The sequence below is a fragment of the Diadema setosum genome, chromosome 15 (assembly GCF_964275005.1).
Source record: "Diadema setosum chromosome 15, eeDiaSeto1, whole genome shotgun sequence".
Classification (NCBI taxonomy): domain Eukaryota; kingdom Metazoa; phylum Echinodermata; class Echinoidea; order Diadematoida; family Diadematidae; genus Diadema; species Diadema setosum.
In genome coordinates, this window is record NC_092699.1 from 28,966,065 (window position 1) to 28,982,978 (window position 16,914).

The 16,914-nt window shown below is 36.2% G+C and overlaps 1 protein-coding gene and 1 non-coding gene across 4 annotated transcripts; one reads left to right on the top strand and one right to left on the bottom strand.

Moving 5' to 3' along the window:
* Positions 1 to 1,644: 1,644 nt before the first annotated feature.
* Trnar-ucu (transfer RNA arginine (anticodon UCU)) lies at positions 1,645 to 1,718 on the bottom strand. The gene has a single exon. It is a non-coding gene; the product is annotated as a tRNA-Arg (tRNA).
* A 238-nt stretch (positions 1,719 to 1,956) lies between these two features.
* On the top strand, positions 1,957 to 16,008 carry LOC140239151 (uncharacterized). Of its 3 annotated transcripts, none has more exons than XM_072319034.1 (7): positions 1,957 to 2,065; positions 4,546 to 4,646; positions 7,173 to 7,235; positions 10,660 to 10,739; positions 12,121 to 12,251; positions 15,071 to 15,137; positions 15,850 to 16,008. In XM_072319034.1, exons 2-7 carry the CDS (start codon positions 4,573 to 4,575, stop codon positions 15,978 to 15,980), a joined length of 546 nt encoding a protein of 181 aa, XP_072175135.1. In that variant the 5' UTR covers positions 1,957 to 2,065; positions 4,546 to 4,572; the 3' UTR covers positions 15,981 to 16,008. The 3 variants fall into 3 exon arrangements, with proteins under 3 accessions (XP_072175135.1, XP_072175137.1, XP_072175136.1); XM_072319035.1 differs by lacking the exon at positions 1,957 to 2,065 and adding an exon at positions 2,294 to 2,317; XM_072319036.1 differs by lacking the exon at positions 4,546 to 4,646 and having other exon boundaries at positions 1,996 to 2,065.
* The last annotated feature ends 906 nt before the right edge of the window (positions 16,009 to 16,914 follow it).

Consider the following 16,914-nt stretch of genomic DNA (forward strand, 5'->3'; position numbering starts at 1 on the left):
AATAATAATAATAATAATAATAATAATAATGATAATAAATAAAACTTAAGTAAGTACTCACAAATTTTGCTACTGGGCAGTTGCTGGGTATGTGCTGAGGGGTGTAACTTTGGCATGACCAAGGCCTGACAGTGGTCATTCATCAATTTTATCGTAAATGCATCAGTAATCATAAAAACACTGCGATTACTCTGGAGAACATCTTAGTGATTTATTTGGCAAAATGTAACTATTTAAATAGAGTGATTAAAACGGTAGACTAGCACCCATGAATGAAAAAAAAAAAAGTTATTTCATTGACCACATGGTCTACTCTTGTATTTCAAAAGTAAAACACGTTGTTGAAGGACACTATTTTGGTGAATTACGTGAATTTCAGAAACCTTTACAACAACAGCTTTTCAAGTAAGTTCATTGTACTTCCCATGCATGGATTTCCCAAGTATCACGTATTATGCCTGAGACTCATGCCTCGGGGACCTTTCTCATGCTCATAGAAAAACACATCAACAGTAAAACAAACGAACAAACAAACAAGCACAAGCAAACAAACAAGAAATTATTTCCATACGCCAAAAAAATAATAATAATAAGTCACATTCTGAGGAAAAAATATTAATTTCTCTTTTCAGAATCAGCCATTCTTGCCTATAGCTACTCACCAACCTTGACATCGCTGTTTCCACGACCAAATGTCATTTGAAAGTCTTGGTTTTTGTTTTTACAATCATTGTTTGATTTTCATACAACTTCACTGTTTTTTGATCGCAATCCCCATTTTAAATCAATGTCCACCTGAATATAGGCATAGTATAATTATGTATATAATTATAAAAAGGTACTCAGGTAGTTATCTTTATAAGATGATGTTCACCTGTTTTATATATAGATATATAATATATATAATATATATTATATATACATATATACCAACGAAATGCAGGATAAACTTTTTTTTTTTAAGGAAACCAAAACCTAAAGAGAAATGTGGATTGAGTGAAAGCAGCAACATTTTAGTAGAAAATCGGACAATCGAAGTCAAAGTTATGAATTTTTAAAGTTTTGGTGTTGGAACCTCTGAATGAGGAGACGTGTGGACAACAATTACAAGGAAAATAATATTATAAAGAAAATTCAACATCACTTTTCTAGCATAATGACAGAGCACGTGACTAACCGCTTTCAGAAAGCAGGGGGAATAATTAACATACTGTCATAATCGTATATTGATGAAATGTGTAATTTTCATGAAAAATGAATTTTTGTGGAATTCCCTTTATATTTTTTATATTGTTATCCACAATGACTTCATAGCCTCAATTAATGTCCTCATGTCCTCATCAACGGATCTAACACCAAAACTTAAAAAATTCATAACTTTTGCATCGATTGTTCGATTTTCCTCAAACTTTCACTGATGTCTTCTCCTGATGTTGCTGCTTTCACTCAATCTACATTTCTCTTTGGTTTGGGGTTTCCTTTATGAAAAGCAGGAGGGAGGCACCTTTGCCGACTCGGCTAGGAATATATCTAGAGTAAAATCTAATTAACTATGATGTTAAGGCTATGGAATAAGTATTACGCATGGGCTCACAAGACGTTGCGGCAAAAAAAAAAAAAAAAAAAAAAAGGCAAAATGAGGCCCATCCCTGCCGGGACTCGAACCCGGAACCTTTGAATTAGAAGTCCAATGCGCTAATCCATTGCGCCACAGGGACTTAGACGAGAGAGGTGATAGGTAGAAAGATAATAAATCCTAGAATCTTAGAAATGTTTGTCCTTTTCAGGGGTCGGGGTACTGCACTTCGCTTTAGAAGAATATAAAATGTCTCAGTACTTACCAGTCGCACAGAACAAAAACTTGATGAGAAATTGTTCCAAATAGTATTGAAATATATAGAGATTAATCAGCCAAATCATTCATGCGCCTGCGCAGTGTGGAGCATAACGTCGTGCAGCAACGTTCTGACGTCATTCGGAATCGTGATAAATCCTGTTGCTTTCCGCCTTCAACTTTATTTTGCTAATTTGAGGGCCTTGTTTGACGACTTCTATATGTTTAAGCGTGAGTTTTGTGACCACATTGTCTCATATTTGTAATGGAAGAATGTTCTATACTTAACCTAAGGATAAACTACGAATGACGCATTGAGCGTAGATTCTCCGTGATTAAAATTTGCTTAGTCCCGAATACTTTTTTTTACGTGGTATTTTACTACAGAGGTTGCCATCATCATGATCATGCATGCACTGCACTGGCCACTGTCACTGATGCAGATCGCACGTTGCAACTAGCTACGCAAAGCCAGTGTCGTCAGTGAGACTAATTAACCGGTGTTACATAGACAAGTCTAACTGTTACACGACATAAAGCTTATGCCATTATTATGGAACGAAAGCGAAAGAGTCTGCACTAGAATCACACTTACAGCACTTGATTTAAAACGTGCAGTCTGTTGCCATGCTAAATTGCTAGATGTAATAATAATTGTTAGCAGTAGGGTAGCTACACGCAGCCGCTGTAACGTTAGAGACAGCGGCTGCACCTCTATTCCTTCACAGACGTTGTCATTTTTCAATGTGGTTGTGCGACTCCTTCATGATTTTCTTTATTAATCGTGGAAAACTAAAATACAAGGAATTATCGTAATCTATGACAATCATTCAATAATCGGTATGCGATTTTTTGTACGTCAAAAACTCACCGAAATCTGTGGCTGAAATCAGGTCTGTAAACGTCCTTATTGCTTCACTCCTCATCTGCGTGTTATTATCAGGGGCCGCGGAACGTTTTTCAGTGTGGGGGGGGCTGCGGGACTGGGGGACTGATTTTTTCGAGTTTTTTTTTTTTTTTTTTTTGACGAACCAAAAGTGTGGGGCTGCAGCCCCCCCAGCCCCCCCGCTTCCACGGCCCCTGATTATGAATGGCATTCACTCTCGTATACTACAACGTACAACGTAGGTAGTCAGAGAGGCACCCTCTAGCCCTCTATTGTGTACTTTAGGGTCCTAAACCTGTGGCCCTCTATGTTCCCCCAACGCACCCCCCCCATCCTAACTCATGCCCCACCACTTTCCAAGTGTGTGTGAGTGTGCGCATCCATTCCGTCACAATACGTGTATTGCAAGGCTGTAACTGTAACACTAGCAGTAGCAAGAGTATTGGGTAAGGTACAGTAGTGTACAGACTACAGTCACAGTGCAGTTTTAGAGGCATATTTATTGAACCACTCTAATGATGAAAAGCAAAATATTGTAATATAGTGCCATTGTATGGGGGTGGGGGACATCAACCAAAGAAGTCTTAATTGAAGTGAAGTGTATGTCGGCAACTAAACGGGTCGGCGCGGCTCCAGATTCTTTGGCTGTGTGTGTAGACAAATGGTTATAAATTCTACATTAATAGTACACAGTGTACCAAGAGATCAGTGATAAAGCTGTGCAAAATGTGTTGCGGGAATTTTTGAATAATATTCTCGAGCTGGGCCAGCCCTCCCACTCCCTTAAAGGTCTAGTTTACCTTTGGGAGTGCTGATTTCAAAAAATTTCAAGATATCACATTTGATGCACATGTGTGAGTCTGTTGTATCACAAAACATCCTACCATATAAAATTTTTGCAATAAAGCCTATAATATGAGGAGATATCAGTGTTTTTTCTCAGTAAACCGTAACTGTAGACGGTTCAATCCGGAAACATTTTTATCATAACTATTGTTCACATTTTGTGTATTTAACAACACTTGACAATACGGATTCACATTTTTACAGTGGTTGTTTCTAGCCCTAACTCACATTTTAGAACTATTTGGAAGCATTAATATTGGGTTTTTGTTTCATCTGCAAATGGTAAATTATGCCTTTAATGGTATCTCAATGACCATGCTACTCCCATATTAAAACTACACAATGTTGCATATCTGTCTACTGCTATGGCCCCCACCCCCATCACCCTCCCACTTTTCTGTCTCACACTCGTCTCATCAGGCATGATATTCTGTAGATTTAAATCTGATTTCAGATTTTTTTTCCCCTCAAGTCTACAGTATACACATTGTGCTTTTTCCATGTATCAAAATCACCTGAAAATGTGGATTTCCGATTTTTTTCAACAAACCTCAATATCATCCCTCTCTCATGTATGGTGATCGCTGCTGCACTTGAATCATATTGATATCATTGCTAAATTTTGTTTTAATGTACACTGACAGTTTTTTTTTTCCTCTTCCCGAACCTGTTTTATTTGCTCGTATATACTTCACACTTGAATATTTTTGCACCATTCATTTTGTTGTGTTCTTGTCATTTGCATCTTCTTTTTATAGACGAGCCTACAGGCTGGACAGTATATCTGTCATTGTAAATTCGCTATACATGTAGGTCTAGGGATTTTAGTAGTGTGTAACAGAAACTTAGAGAGTGTCTTTAGGAGATTCAAAATGGAATACTATGTATTGGGATTTTGGACTACACTTGAAAATGAAGTACATGTACTAGAACTACAATTGTAGTCTGCTCTGTTTTTTTTTTTTTAATGCTCCTGCAGTGAAAACTCAGATTTGAGGCTCCAACAATGTGGTGGTACACTATAGCACATAGTGTATACCACCTGACCAGATGGTTTCCCAAGAACAACAGGATAAAGATGTAAGTTTTGTTTCCAAGGTGTGATTATGTTCTTTTTTTTTGTTATCGGCCATGTTTAGTATTGCTACTTGTGTTGTATAGGAAAGAAGTTTACTATTAAGTAAAGATTAGTGAACAAGGAATTTGATTTGTAGAAGATGGAAGTATATTCAAACAAAGCAATGACATAACTGGGTGGCTTGAGGGAATGTCTAGTGAGATTTTGAGGTGGCTGGTCAATGTTAAAACTGATAAAACATACAGGTAAAACAATTCCAAAGGAAAGAGTTTATTACTTATAGGCATAATACAGAGTCGGACACTCACGGTACCCAATTTTCTACTGGTCCGATGGTCCGACCTGTCTGTTGGACCAGTAGGTACCCAGTTTTTCCATTTTTCACTGGTCCACTTCTAAAAAATTTACTGGTCCGACAGTGATTTTTACTGGTCCTAGACTGTTGGACCAGTGCCAATGTGCAGCATTGCATTGTAGTGGTTTTTTTTTTTTTTTTTTCATATGTAAGTCATTAAATTAGTACAATGTACTTGGTACTTTGTACACTGTAATTTGTGCCAATTCTTACATAGATAGAATATTTGTACATGTTAATTAAATATGTCTGTGAGCAAACATAAAACAATCCATGGTTTGAAATAGCTGACAATTCAAAGCACGGTATAGTAAGTACACATCATGCTTCTTCCAATTTATACTGGACGAGCAATGACAGATTGATAACAGTAATTTTTAAAATTTTATTTATTTATTTATTTTTTTTTGTCAAATATTGGTCAGGTACAATGTACATGTTTTTAGGAGTAGTAGTAGTAGTAAATGAAAGTTTACTTACACTTTTTTTTTTTTTTTAAGATCCTTCCATATGATATGTTACTGAGTTGAAGCTTTCAGTTAGCTTGAAAGTAATTTCCAGTAACAAGCTGACACTACAGATGACTCATGACATACATTTTGTATTGACCCAACAATTACTGATCAGTAGCAATACAGCTGTATATAATTGGTAGTTTTTTTTTCATATCCCACAGGAACTTTTTATGCCTCCGCCACGAAGTGGTGCCGGAGGCATTATGTTTTCGGGTTGTCCGTCCGTCCGTCCGTCCGTCCGTCCGTCCTTCCGTCCGTCCGTAATGAATTTTGTGGACAAGGTAACTATCGAAACCTGTTGAGGTATCCTAATGAAACTTGGCATGTATGTGTATTAGGGGGTGAAGTTGTGCCTATCAACTTTTGGGTGCACATGCTCAAGGTCAAAGGTCAAAAGGTCAAGGTCAAATACATAAAATTTCACTATTTCCACTATATCTATTGAATGCCTGAAGATATTTTCTTGAAACTTAGTGTATACATGTATTACCCAATTAAGATTCTCTGGTGAAAGTTTGGGTCATGAGGTCAAAGGTCAAAGGTCAAAAGGTCAGGGTCAAATACATAAAATTTCACTATTTCCACCATATCTATTGAATGCCTGAAGATATTTTCTTGAAACTTAGTGTATACATGTATTACCCAATTAAGGTTCTCTGGTGAAAGTTTGGGTCATGAGGTCAAAGGTCAAAGGTCAAAAGGTCAGGGTCAAATACATAAAATTCCACTATTTCCACCATATCTATTGAATGCCTGAAGAGATTTTCTTGAAACTTAGTGTATACATGTATTACCCAATTAAGATTCTCTGGTGACAGTTAGGGTCATGAGGTCAAAGGTCAAAGGTCAAAAGGTCAAGTAAAAATATTAAAACTTCTTTTTTTTTCTCCGTACCTTGGAAAATTTTTCAAGGTATCTTCATGGAACATAGTATATACATGTACTGACTGGAAGTGATTATCTAGAGAATGTAGGGTTCATGGGGTCAAAGGTCAAGGGTCAAAGGTCAAGTGCAAGACTTCAAAATGTTACTATTACCCTCATATTTATGCAATGCCAGCAGGGTTATTTTTTTTACACTTGGTGTATGCGTGTGTAACCTAATAGAAATTCTCTGGAAAGTTTTTTTTTTTCTCTTTTTGCCTCAAAGGTCAAAGATCAAGTGAAAGTGCTGAACTAACTTTTTCCTCCATATCTCGGAAGTGGCTCAAGTTACCTTGAAACTTAGTACATATTATGCATGTTCTACCTGAAAGTAATTATCTTATGAATTTTAGGGTCAAGGGCCAGATGAAAATGGTAACAATTTACTATTCAATTCAGAAATTGCACTTTTTCTCCACACCTGTACCTTGAAAATTACTCAATGCCTAAATGTATGAATGGGTCAAAGTCAAGTTAAAGTCCTTAAATCCCTAGATACATGCTCTCCTATTCATCCAATTAAACCTACGTCAAGGAAGGTGAACATTCAACACATTTGTGACAAACTTGTCATTCCAATATTTTGCCAATTTTGTGAAAATGTAATCACACAGTGTCCACATCTACTATCTAGACCTATTGGGAAAATCATGCATTATGGCGGAGGCATACCAGTCGCCAAAGCGACATTTCTAGTTTACAGTCTGAATCCCTGTTCTCTCTCCTCCCCACAGCCGGATCATGATCTTCCTGTTCGCATTTGCCCTGATATTCCCACAATTCTTTGTTCTTACAAGGTAAAGCCTTTTTTTCCCTTTATATATCGGATGCAACGAGTTAATGGGCTAATACCATGTTATATTTTTGATAAGTATTTCTGCTCATGTTTGTGCCTTAAAGGGATGAGGTAATATCTTAGCGCTAAAAAAGAGCATTTAACTGTATCTGTACATGCCTTACAGTGGACTGCCGTTTATAGCGAAGTCCTCGGGATCGGCAGTTTTCTTTCGTTATATTGAAACTTTGTTACAACCAAACAAATTATTCAATAAAAAACATAGAGTGGATAATGTTGTGGTGTAAATTTTTATTTTGTTATAAGGGCAAGTCCATGAAAAAAGTTACCTCAGGGTGAAAAAATAAATTTCACAGACTTTAACTGAATTTATGTTCAAAGTATTCAGAAAAGCCTATACTTAGATGAATATAAAGAAAATTTGGGGAAAATCTAGCAAAATTGATTTTTTCACCATGTCAAACTAAATTTAGCTTCATTTTGAATGTAGTGCTCAAAAGCACTGTTTTGAACACATTTTATTAATGAGAGAAAAATTAGAATGTTTAAGCCCATCTTGGCTGCATTTTATTTTTTTTCTACTGTCCATGGAATGCACTAAATGAAACAGAAAGAATTTTTCAAAAATATATCATATTAAGAAAATCACAGCGTATTGAAATTTGGTGATTTCTACCTTTTTGAAAGTGTAATGTCCGTGACGTTTTAGGTATAAAAGTTTTTGTACAGAGATTAAAATTGATCCAAGTAAGTTAAAATTTGGTTTGCAAAGCTAGAATTATGGTGTTACACACGATTACAAATTAAATTTTGAAACACATGAATACTTTTCCAGTAAAATGCGTCACGGACATTACAATGTTATAAATCCCATAGACGTCACGGACATTACTAAGTATCAAAAATTTAGAAATACTTTTTTAAAAATGCTGAAGTTTTGTAATTAAACAATGTTTTTCTGATTATTAATCAATCTGTTACACAAGACTATCAATTAAATTTTGAAACACATGAATACTTTTCCAGTAAAGTGCGTCACGGACATTACAATGTTATAAATCCCATAGAAGTCACGGACATTACGAAGTATGAAAAATTTAGAAATACCTGTAAATAATGATGAAGTTTTCTAATATTGCCTGTAATCTTTCTTTGTTAGTGTGAATGTGTGTGTGGGTGTGTGTGTGTGGGGTGGGGGGCATGTACACATGGATTGTATATGGGGGGGGGGGCAGGTATGTGTGTGTAGGGGGGGGGGGTAATACCTTGTTCATCAAATCTTTACCCTTGCCTTTAATCTGTTTCTACTTTCATTATCTCACCAACCTGCAATTGGGTCGTTCGTTTGAGTCAAGTTCTTAACCAAAAAGTCAGTGAAATATTTTGTAGCTCAAATCACTGCAGTTCATGGAGATGGATGTACTGAACTTACATTCATGAAAAGACAGGGTACATCTAATCTGTTCGTCTATAGCAATGAAGAAGAGTCTTTCATCGAGAAGACACAGATTATCGAGTGTCTGTCTTCTCTAACAATGGACAATCTATATATATGTTCCTTTAAACAAAACTTTGAAGCTGAATAACTAAACTTTTTTACAAAATAGCAGTAGCAGTAGCTCACAATCTACCCTGTAGAATTGCATCTAGGCATTTTTTGCTTTGGTTATGTGTTCTCTTAACTGTACTTAATTTTGTGGTATAATGAACCACTTAAATTAGTCTGTATCGTACCATGATTGTACATTCATGTTTATTATTGCCACTTATCAGAGAAAATCATGTATCAAAGAAATACTTTATGTTGTAAAGCTAGCTCATACAAAAAAGATGTCAGCAGAAAGAACTAAACAAAAAGTTAATCACTTATTATGTTCAAGGTTCATCAAAGGTGTAATATCTGTAACATCCGTAGGCTTGTTCCTATATATAAAAAAGTTGTACCATCAATATCATTCGAATATCAGAGATAAATATCAATATTACTGATTATGTATTCTTCATGTTATGATTTACTTATGAAGATTGTTTCATTTGTCAGTATTGAGCCATTGTTTGATATCATTTCATTTTTGTATTATTACATTGCATCATTCATATAACATGTTTATTTTTACCTTGGAAGGTGAAAAGAGAAGAGATAAATATTTCAGAGAAATTGTTTAAAGTTGACACGATTTATTTCATGGCATTGTATGTTTAAAAAATGAGAAAAAGTGAAAACAAAAGAAAAAGAAAGTATTAAGTAACTGACTGATATTTCATATATTTTCAAAGTGCATAAGATTGTAATGTCCGTGACGTTTTAAGACTTTTCTCTTTGAGTTTTCTTTTCAGTTTAACTTTTAGGGATTGCTTCAATGACAGTGTTTATGTATTCTTAGATGATTGTAGAAGACATACCATGTAGAATAGTCTAAATTGTAAAAGTACTTTCATTTTACCATATCTATATACTTTTATTAAATAATATTGAGTTGTTTATTGTTGCCATGGAAACTGAAAAACATTGTTTATTTCACAGAATGGACTAAAAAGTATCTTTATGTACCCTACAGTCCTTTTGCTTCAGAAAAAATAGAAAAAATAGTTTTTCACTAACCTTACTTTCAGTTTTTAATAAGTGGACAAAAGCGTAATGTCCGTGACGCTCAAAATGTAATGTCCGTGACGCCAGATTTCTTTCCATCATTGTCATTTGAAACACTTTTTAATTTAAATTTGTTTAAAATATGTTACAGCAATATCAAAACATTCATTGTAAAGGAAAAATGTCTTATTAAGATGATTAAACTCACAGAGTTTGTAAACTATTTGTTGGCATGTAAAGAGTTGTGTCCAAAAAATGTAATGTCCGTGACGCACAACATTTTCTGGCATAATTAAACAACGATTGTATATTTTTTTCTTATATTCACAGTGTTGTTTTATCTAGATGAGTGGTGTGTGATCACCAAGTATTAGCTTCAAATAAATGTTTTCTCTTTTAAAACTAACCTCATAAAGTGTCAAAAAATGTCTGAAATGTAATGTCCGTGACGCTGGACTTGCCCAAAACCGTGTTTGTTATAAAGAGAGTATACTGTACTGCGAAGCGGTTTCAGCAGAAACTTGTCCTGAGCTATTCTCATTAAAGCCATTGTCATTTCATTAGAGCACACACTTACAAACACAATGACTCACACACACACACACGCACACACACAAAAAAAAAATAGAGAAAGTTCTGTAGAGTCTGTAGACTGCTTATGACCCGTATATATGGCGTGGAGTGACCGATACAGTTTGTTATGGGCAAGAGGATAATGAATGGCTATTGTGGAGACTAGAAGATAATGAATGGCTATTGTGGAGACTGTAATTACTTCTTTGAATAAGAAACAGAAGAAGATAATTCTGTGTTCATCATGTGTGTCCACCCCAAGGGAACATTCGTCAAGATATTGTGGCCAGCATCTCTTTGACCTGCTCATCGTGTCCATAGTTTTCACATTCTGCATGACAGGTGAGTTTCATGAGTATAGTAATGTATACGCCAAATATTTTGCCATAAGGTTTTTATTTTCGTGAATTTTGTGAGTCAGGTGCTATTCGCGAAATTAATGACACATGAAAATATTGACTCTGATCTCGCTATGAATGTGACGCACATGTTAACATTTCTCCGTTCGGTACAGGACTCCACAATCTCAAATTAAACTACCGGTACTCGCGAAATCGCAAGGAAGTTCTGATTTGCGAAAATTTAGACTCGCTAAATATATGGCGTATACAGTAACTCATTTCTGTCAGCTTTAATGTTTTCATCTGAGTTGGTAAATGGTAAATACATGATTAAAGTTATTTAATAGTACATATGTATAGTAATTACCACACTGCCGGTACATTAAAGACATAGGTGTATCCATTGCACCCTCAGACTTTTTGACCAATATGTGGCAAACAATGACAACAGTAACAGCAAAGAAACACCAACAAAAGCAACACTCCAGTTGATATTTTTACCATGTGTAATTGCATCTGATGGTCTTTGTTTCATTGCATTCATAGTTATTTCAGTGGTACAATTGTAGTTGCGTGTTAGTTACCGTGGCCGTGAGTGAGTGTGCCGTAATACATGAACTCAGTACCTCTGTGGAGACAGTTAAGTTACTTACCAGTCGGCACCTCTGAAATTTACAGATTATACTAGATCCTTTGATGATATACCCCTTTCTCCAGAATGCTTCAGTTGTCACATTAGTTGTTGTAGACAATTGCACCAGCTTTCAGAGAAAAGGGGTCATTAATTAGTGAAATAATGCATCTGAAAGTTTCTAAACACAATGGGTCTGGAGGACAAGACTACAGCAAACCCTATCATTTGCAGTGGGTTACAGAACCACAGCAGATCCTGAATCTCCCAGACACAGTGTGTTTGGAAACTTTGAGATGCATTATTTCACTAATTAATGACCCATTGTCTCTGAAAGATGGTGCAATGGATTACTGAAATGTGTCTCTTTCACATATCCAAAATAATTTTTTGACCAAAGATACACTTTAACATATGCCATTCATGCAATAGTTACATGTAAATTGTCATTTTCTGTTTGGCTGTTTTCAATTACTCTCGTAGTTAAAAGAGGAATTGAAGTATTCAAAAGTCTGTGGTTCAGAGGTCATACACTGCTAACTGTGAACTGGCATATACATGTGTATACATGTATATGTGAAAAATGAATGCATGGTCTGTTTTTGTTGTGTTAAATATAATGCTGTCAATATAATTCAGTGTGTTTTCAAACAAAATTTGATGAAAACTCTGTGGTGTTTAACTTATGCAACCTAGTATGATAGTATATGGGCAATTCCACTAAATAATGAAATGCCAATTTTTCACCCAGGGTTTGTCGTGCTCTTCTCCGTGATGGACCCTGTGCCATTCGAGGTCAAGCTGGTCTTCCATATCTTTGGTGGTCTGTCGTTTGCCATCGGACTCATTCTGACCATCTTCACCTCAATGGCTATAGAATGTGTAAGTGTTTCTTACACACACACACTCACTCTTTTACTCTGCATTTGTTTGGATTGCTAGTTTTATTGCAAAAAAGGTCAAATACAGCGTACTGTATTGCAAGAAATATTTGTGACATGAAATTTTCATGAATTGGAGAAGCTTGCCTTTTTTGCAACATGAAATTTTTGCGAATTGCCACTGGCAACCAATGCATTTTAATATAGACAAGAATTTTACCTGCATTTCCATCTGGCAAATCTTGGCTCTTGCTAAATTCGCAGAATTAAAATGCATGAAGGTTTTACAGAACTCCCATTGTAACGAAGATAGTTATATCATAATTCTCATTGCAACAAAGTAAAAACCAAGTTCCCCCAAAATTATTGTCTATGCAACATTGTGCACTCTACTGTTCAATATAATGAAAGAAAACATCCTGAGGATTTTTGTTGAAACAGATGTCCCATGTATAACAGAGAGAAACAAACACAGCATGTACATTGCAAATCTTTGCCTTTCTGGAATAAGTCAAAATAAAACTTTACAAAATGTATGTTCACGTTGAAGACAAGTCCCGAGAATACTCAGGCAGGTGTCCATGGGAAATGCATGTTGTAGCAAAATCAGTCCTTCCTCACTGGTTGAAAAGAAAAATGCTTCAGGGCTGGTATTTCACTAGGCGACAATGTTGTTGGCGATGATACTATTTTGCTATGATGTCATGATACCATGTTTTTTATTATATTTCAGTTGTTCTCAAAAGTGAGATTCTTTGCACCTTTCAGCTTTGGGAGTGTACAGTGTAATATAACCATTGTGTGTGTGGGGGGGGGGGAGGTAAGGTAAAGCAATTGTTGAGTGCTGGCAGTTTTTGCTTCATAAGTGAGAGTGAAAGCATCAAAACATGTACAGAGAAAAGGTTGTGTGGTCTCTTGATTTAAAGGGGATGGCTAGTAACTGATCAGTGGGAATGCTGGGGGATGATTGTTCCAATCCTTGTGGGATTCATTTAAGAGTACATTATATATCTATTGTTGTGTGAAAATTATTTGCTTCAGAAAGGTCTCATATTCAAGTAATGTGCAGTTTAATGCCCCGTTACTGTACTGGCATGCTAACCTGGAAACATTAATCTGGACATTTCTTGAATATGAGACCATTCTGAACCAAATAATTTTCACACAGCAATAGATATACATAATGTACTCTTAAATGAATCCCACAAGGATTTTAACAATCATCCCCCAGCATTCCCACTGATTCCCTCTGATCAGTTACTAGCCATCCCCTTTAAGGAGATTTGTGTGTGTATATTTAACAATAATTAACATGGATTTTACTGATTACCATTTTTACATTGGTTGTTTCAATAATAATAATAATTGCATTTATATGGCGCTTCATACTGACGTTTCTAAGCGCACTTTGCTACTCATACAAATAGATTAGAAAACACAATAACATTAACAAAATCAGCGTTAACAGTAACAAAAGAAGAAGAAAGAAAAGAAAAGAAAAGAAAAATACATGTCCCTATCCCTAACTCATATTATAGTTAACTATTTTAAAGCACTGAAACTGGGTTTTTAGTTTCGTCTGCTTATGGTAAATAATGCCTTTAATTAGCCTATCAGGAAGGAGATCTCCTGTCTACATGCAACCTTGAGTCATAAGAGGAAATGCATACACATGTACCTAGATTCTGTAGCGTAGGATTTTTATCATTAGCATGTTGTTACAACGTGTGACTGGTAAACCTGCTGCAACATCTGCTGTGCAGGGTTTGTCTCGGTATTCAGACTGCTAGTGTGAAACCACTTTCTACAGATTATTTTCGTGTCGTACATGTATGTCACACTTTCTTGCCTGTAAAGTTGAAGCAACTGTTGAACGTAAATGTGATTTATCATTACATATTTATGATGAAAAAAAAAAATGATGATGTTGATGATAATCGTGAAAATGCTGTTGAACAAACTATCGTCTCATTGGTAGATTCTGTTTTGAGGCATTCATGTAGACCTTTGCCATCTATTAAAGAAGGCAAGTAGTTGGACTCTGGAGTGAGTTGCTGCTCTGACACGGTCTACTTTAGAGTACATATACTAAGAGTGCCAAAGTCTGGAATCGAGACTATAGCTGTTCATGCCCTGTCTGTACAAAGAAATGTACATTGCGCCCTCACTCTTCTTACTTAGTATGACCTGAAGTTTGAAGTATGCTTATGGATACATACTGTATACGCCGAATATTTTGCGAGGTTTTAATATTTGCAAATTTCGTGAGTCAGCTGCTATTCGCAAAATTAAAAACATGCGAAAATATTGACTCTAATGCCGATATGAGTGTGACATATGCGTTTACATTTATCTGTTCATTACAGGAATCCATGATTGCGAATTTAACCACTCGCGAAATTGTCGGAAAGTCCCAATTTGCGAAAATTTAGACTCGCGAAATATATGGCGTAAACAGTAATCCAGCAAGCCATATGACAGATGTACATGTGGGTAACGTAGTACAGTTAACTTTGCCCAAGTCGAATCTATTTGGACTGAAGAAATAGCTTTGACTTTAAAGCAGAAAATTTGACCTAGGAGGGATTAAAATCAACAGAAAATAAAGAGAAGAGGACTTGAAAAGACCTTCGACCTAGACAATTATTCGACTTATGCGAGGTTGTCTAAAGCAAGGTTGACTGTATGACATTTAGATTTTTTCAGTACCGGTTTGCAGTGCATTTCCTTGAGGAACTGGATAAGGATAAACCTCTCTTGTTGAGTATGATATTTGTTGCTGGATGATCAAGTTTCAATCATGTCTGTTTGAATTCACAGAAAAACAGTACCGTGGAACTGTACTACCTTTCTTTGGCTTCATGCATCATGTGTATGCTGGCAACAGGTGAGAAACATTCTCTTAACTCTATTACTGCCATGTGTGATTCTTGCGGAATTCCATTTTGAGCCATAAATGCACTTTTCCACCTGCTATTTGTCTCACACCTGTAAATGGAATGGACCATCTCAAGCACAATCACTTTGATGCATCAAGATGTTTAAGATAAACTGGGGACAGAAGTACTTGAAAATAGGTTATAATAGCTTGATGGAAACTTATGAGGTATGGATGGTGAAGGTGATGTGGAGTGTAAAAGGCACCTCCATAGGGGATTGGACTTATTTTCCTTATTTTTTGTGGCCTTAGCAAATTTCAAGACTGAAGTGAAACTAGTTGGCTTAGTCAGCAAAGAAGGGACTGTGGATGTTCAAGTCAGCAAAGGGAGTGCATCATAAAGTGTCATTTCCGGGAAGAAATTCACTTCTTAAATTTGATAAGCAGTTTTGATCAATGAGGAAATACTTTATCGAAGTTCTGAACAGTCTTAATGTGAAAAAGCTGCTACACACACACACACACACACACAAAAAAAAATGTATAGCAGTCAAAAAAAAAAATGCATAGCAAATTGTGATGTGATATCAGGGACATTATTCCCTGAATTTGCATGTTACTCATCATGTGTGAACATATGATATGAAATGAAGTTGTGAAATCCGTCAAATGTCCATTTGTCATTGCTGTCTGTTTCTCTGCATTTTGACTCCTCCCTCAGTGTTCATCGTCCTCATGCTGCCCTTCTGGCTCATCAACCACTTCTACCCCGGCTCTGTCCTGGACCGAAAGCAACGTACTGGAGTCTGCTACGAGCCCACAAACTGCTGCTCGTGCCTCTGGCATATCTAGGATCAGCTGCGGGACCACATGCTGGTGTGAAGAGAGGGTGGGGGGGGGGGGGGGGGATGGTCTTGTCAAGGAGTATAACAAAGGCCGCACATCAATTATTGATGGTGGTATCATACTGGAAACTGTTACTGGTCCCGCCAAGGCAATTTTACCCCATTGAGGACGGACTGATTTCGCCGTATATTCAGGATTGGGTTATTAAAGTGACAGTCAGTTTCTTCAAAGCCTATCTAGACCCAGGAGTTTAAAAAGTGCTGTCTTCACTGTTGTAATAACCACATGCGGCACCCAAGAGTTCTGACTAGTTTATAAAACAACAACAACAACAATTACAACAAGGACAAAACACAGAGAAACACAACAGCTTGAAGTGGCTATTAAAGTCATGCCCTTCATCTGTGTGTCAAATTTATGCCCAATATCAAATGAAATGAGGTTATTCACCAGAAAATGATCGTGTGTGTGTGTGTGTGTGTGTGTGCAGGTATGTGGTGAGATTCAGAGGAACCCTTTTATAATGAGATACTTGGGATCACTGAAATTTCCTTGTTATATGAGGGACACAAACAAAAGAATATATTGAGGAAGAAAGGTTTACAGTATTTAAACACCATGTGTATGTAGTCCTTTGTAGGGACCATTACTTGGTGAAAGAAGAGCCTAGGAAGAGGAGAGTCAATGAGGAATTGCACCTGTAAGATAACCTCATTATAACAGATATTCTATATTATCTAACCAGGGAGGTAGGAATCTTTATAAAAGAGGTTCTGTATCGAGGTTCCACTCAATTTGAGAGAGATCCTGCAAGTCAAATGAAATAAACATAAGGATTGAGAGAATGCAACAATATTAGTAGAACACATCAGTGAAAGTTTGAGGAAAATTGGACAATCGATGCAAAAGTTATGAATTTTTAAAATTTTTGTGTTGAAAC

Bases quoted from the DNA above. Each gene is read 5' to 3' on its own strand.
- LOC140239151 (XM_072319034.1), top strand. From the start codon at position 4,573: ATGTGGTGGTACACTATAGCACATAGTGTATACCACCTGACCAGATGG. The intron at 4,647-7,172 runs GTAAGTTTTGTT...TCCTCCCCACAG, and splicing joins AAGAACAACAGGATAAAGAT to CCGGATCATGATCTTCCTGT. The intron at 7,236-10,659 runs GTAAAGCCTTTT...GTCCACCCCAAG, and splicing joins CAATTCTTTGTTCTTACAAG to GGAACATTCGTCAAGATATT.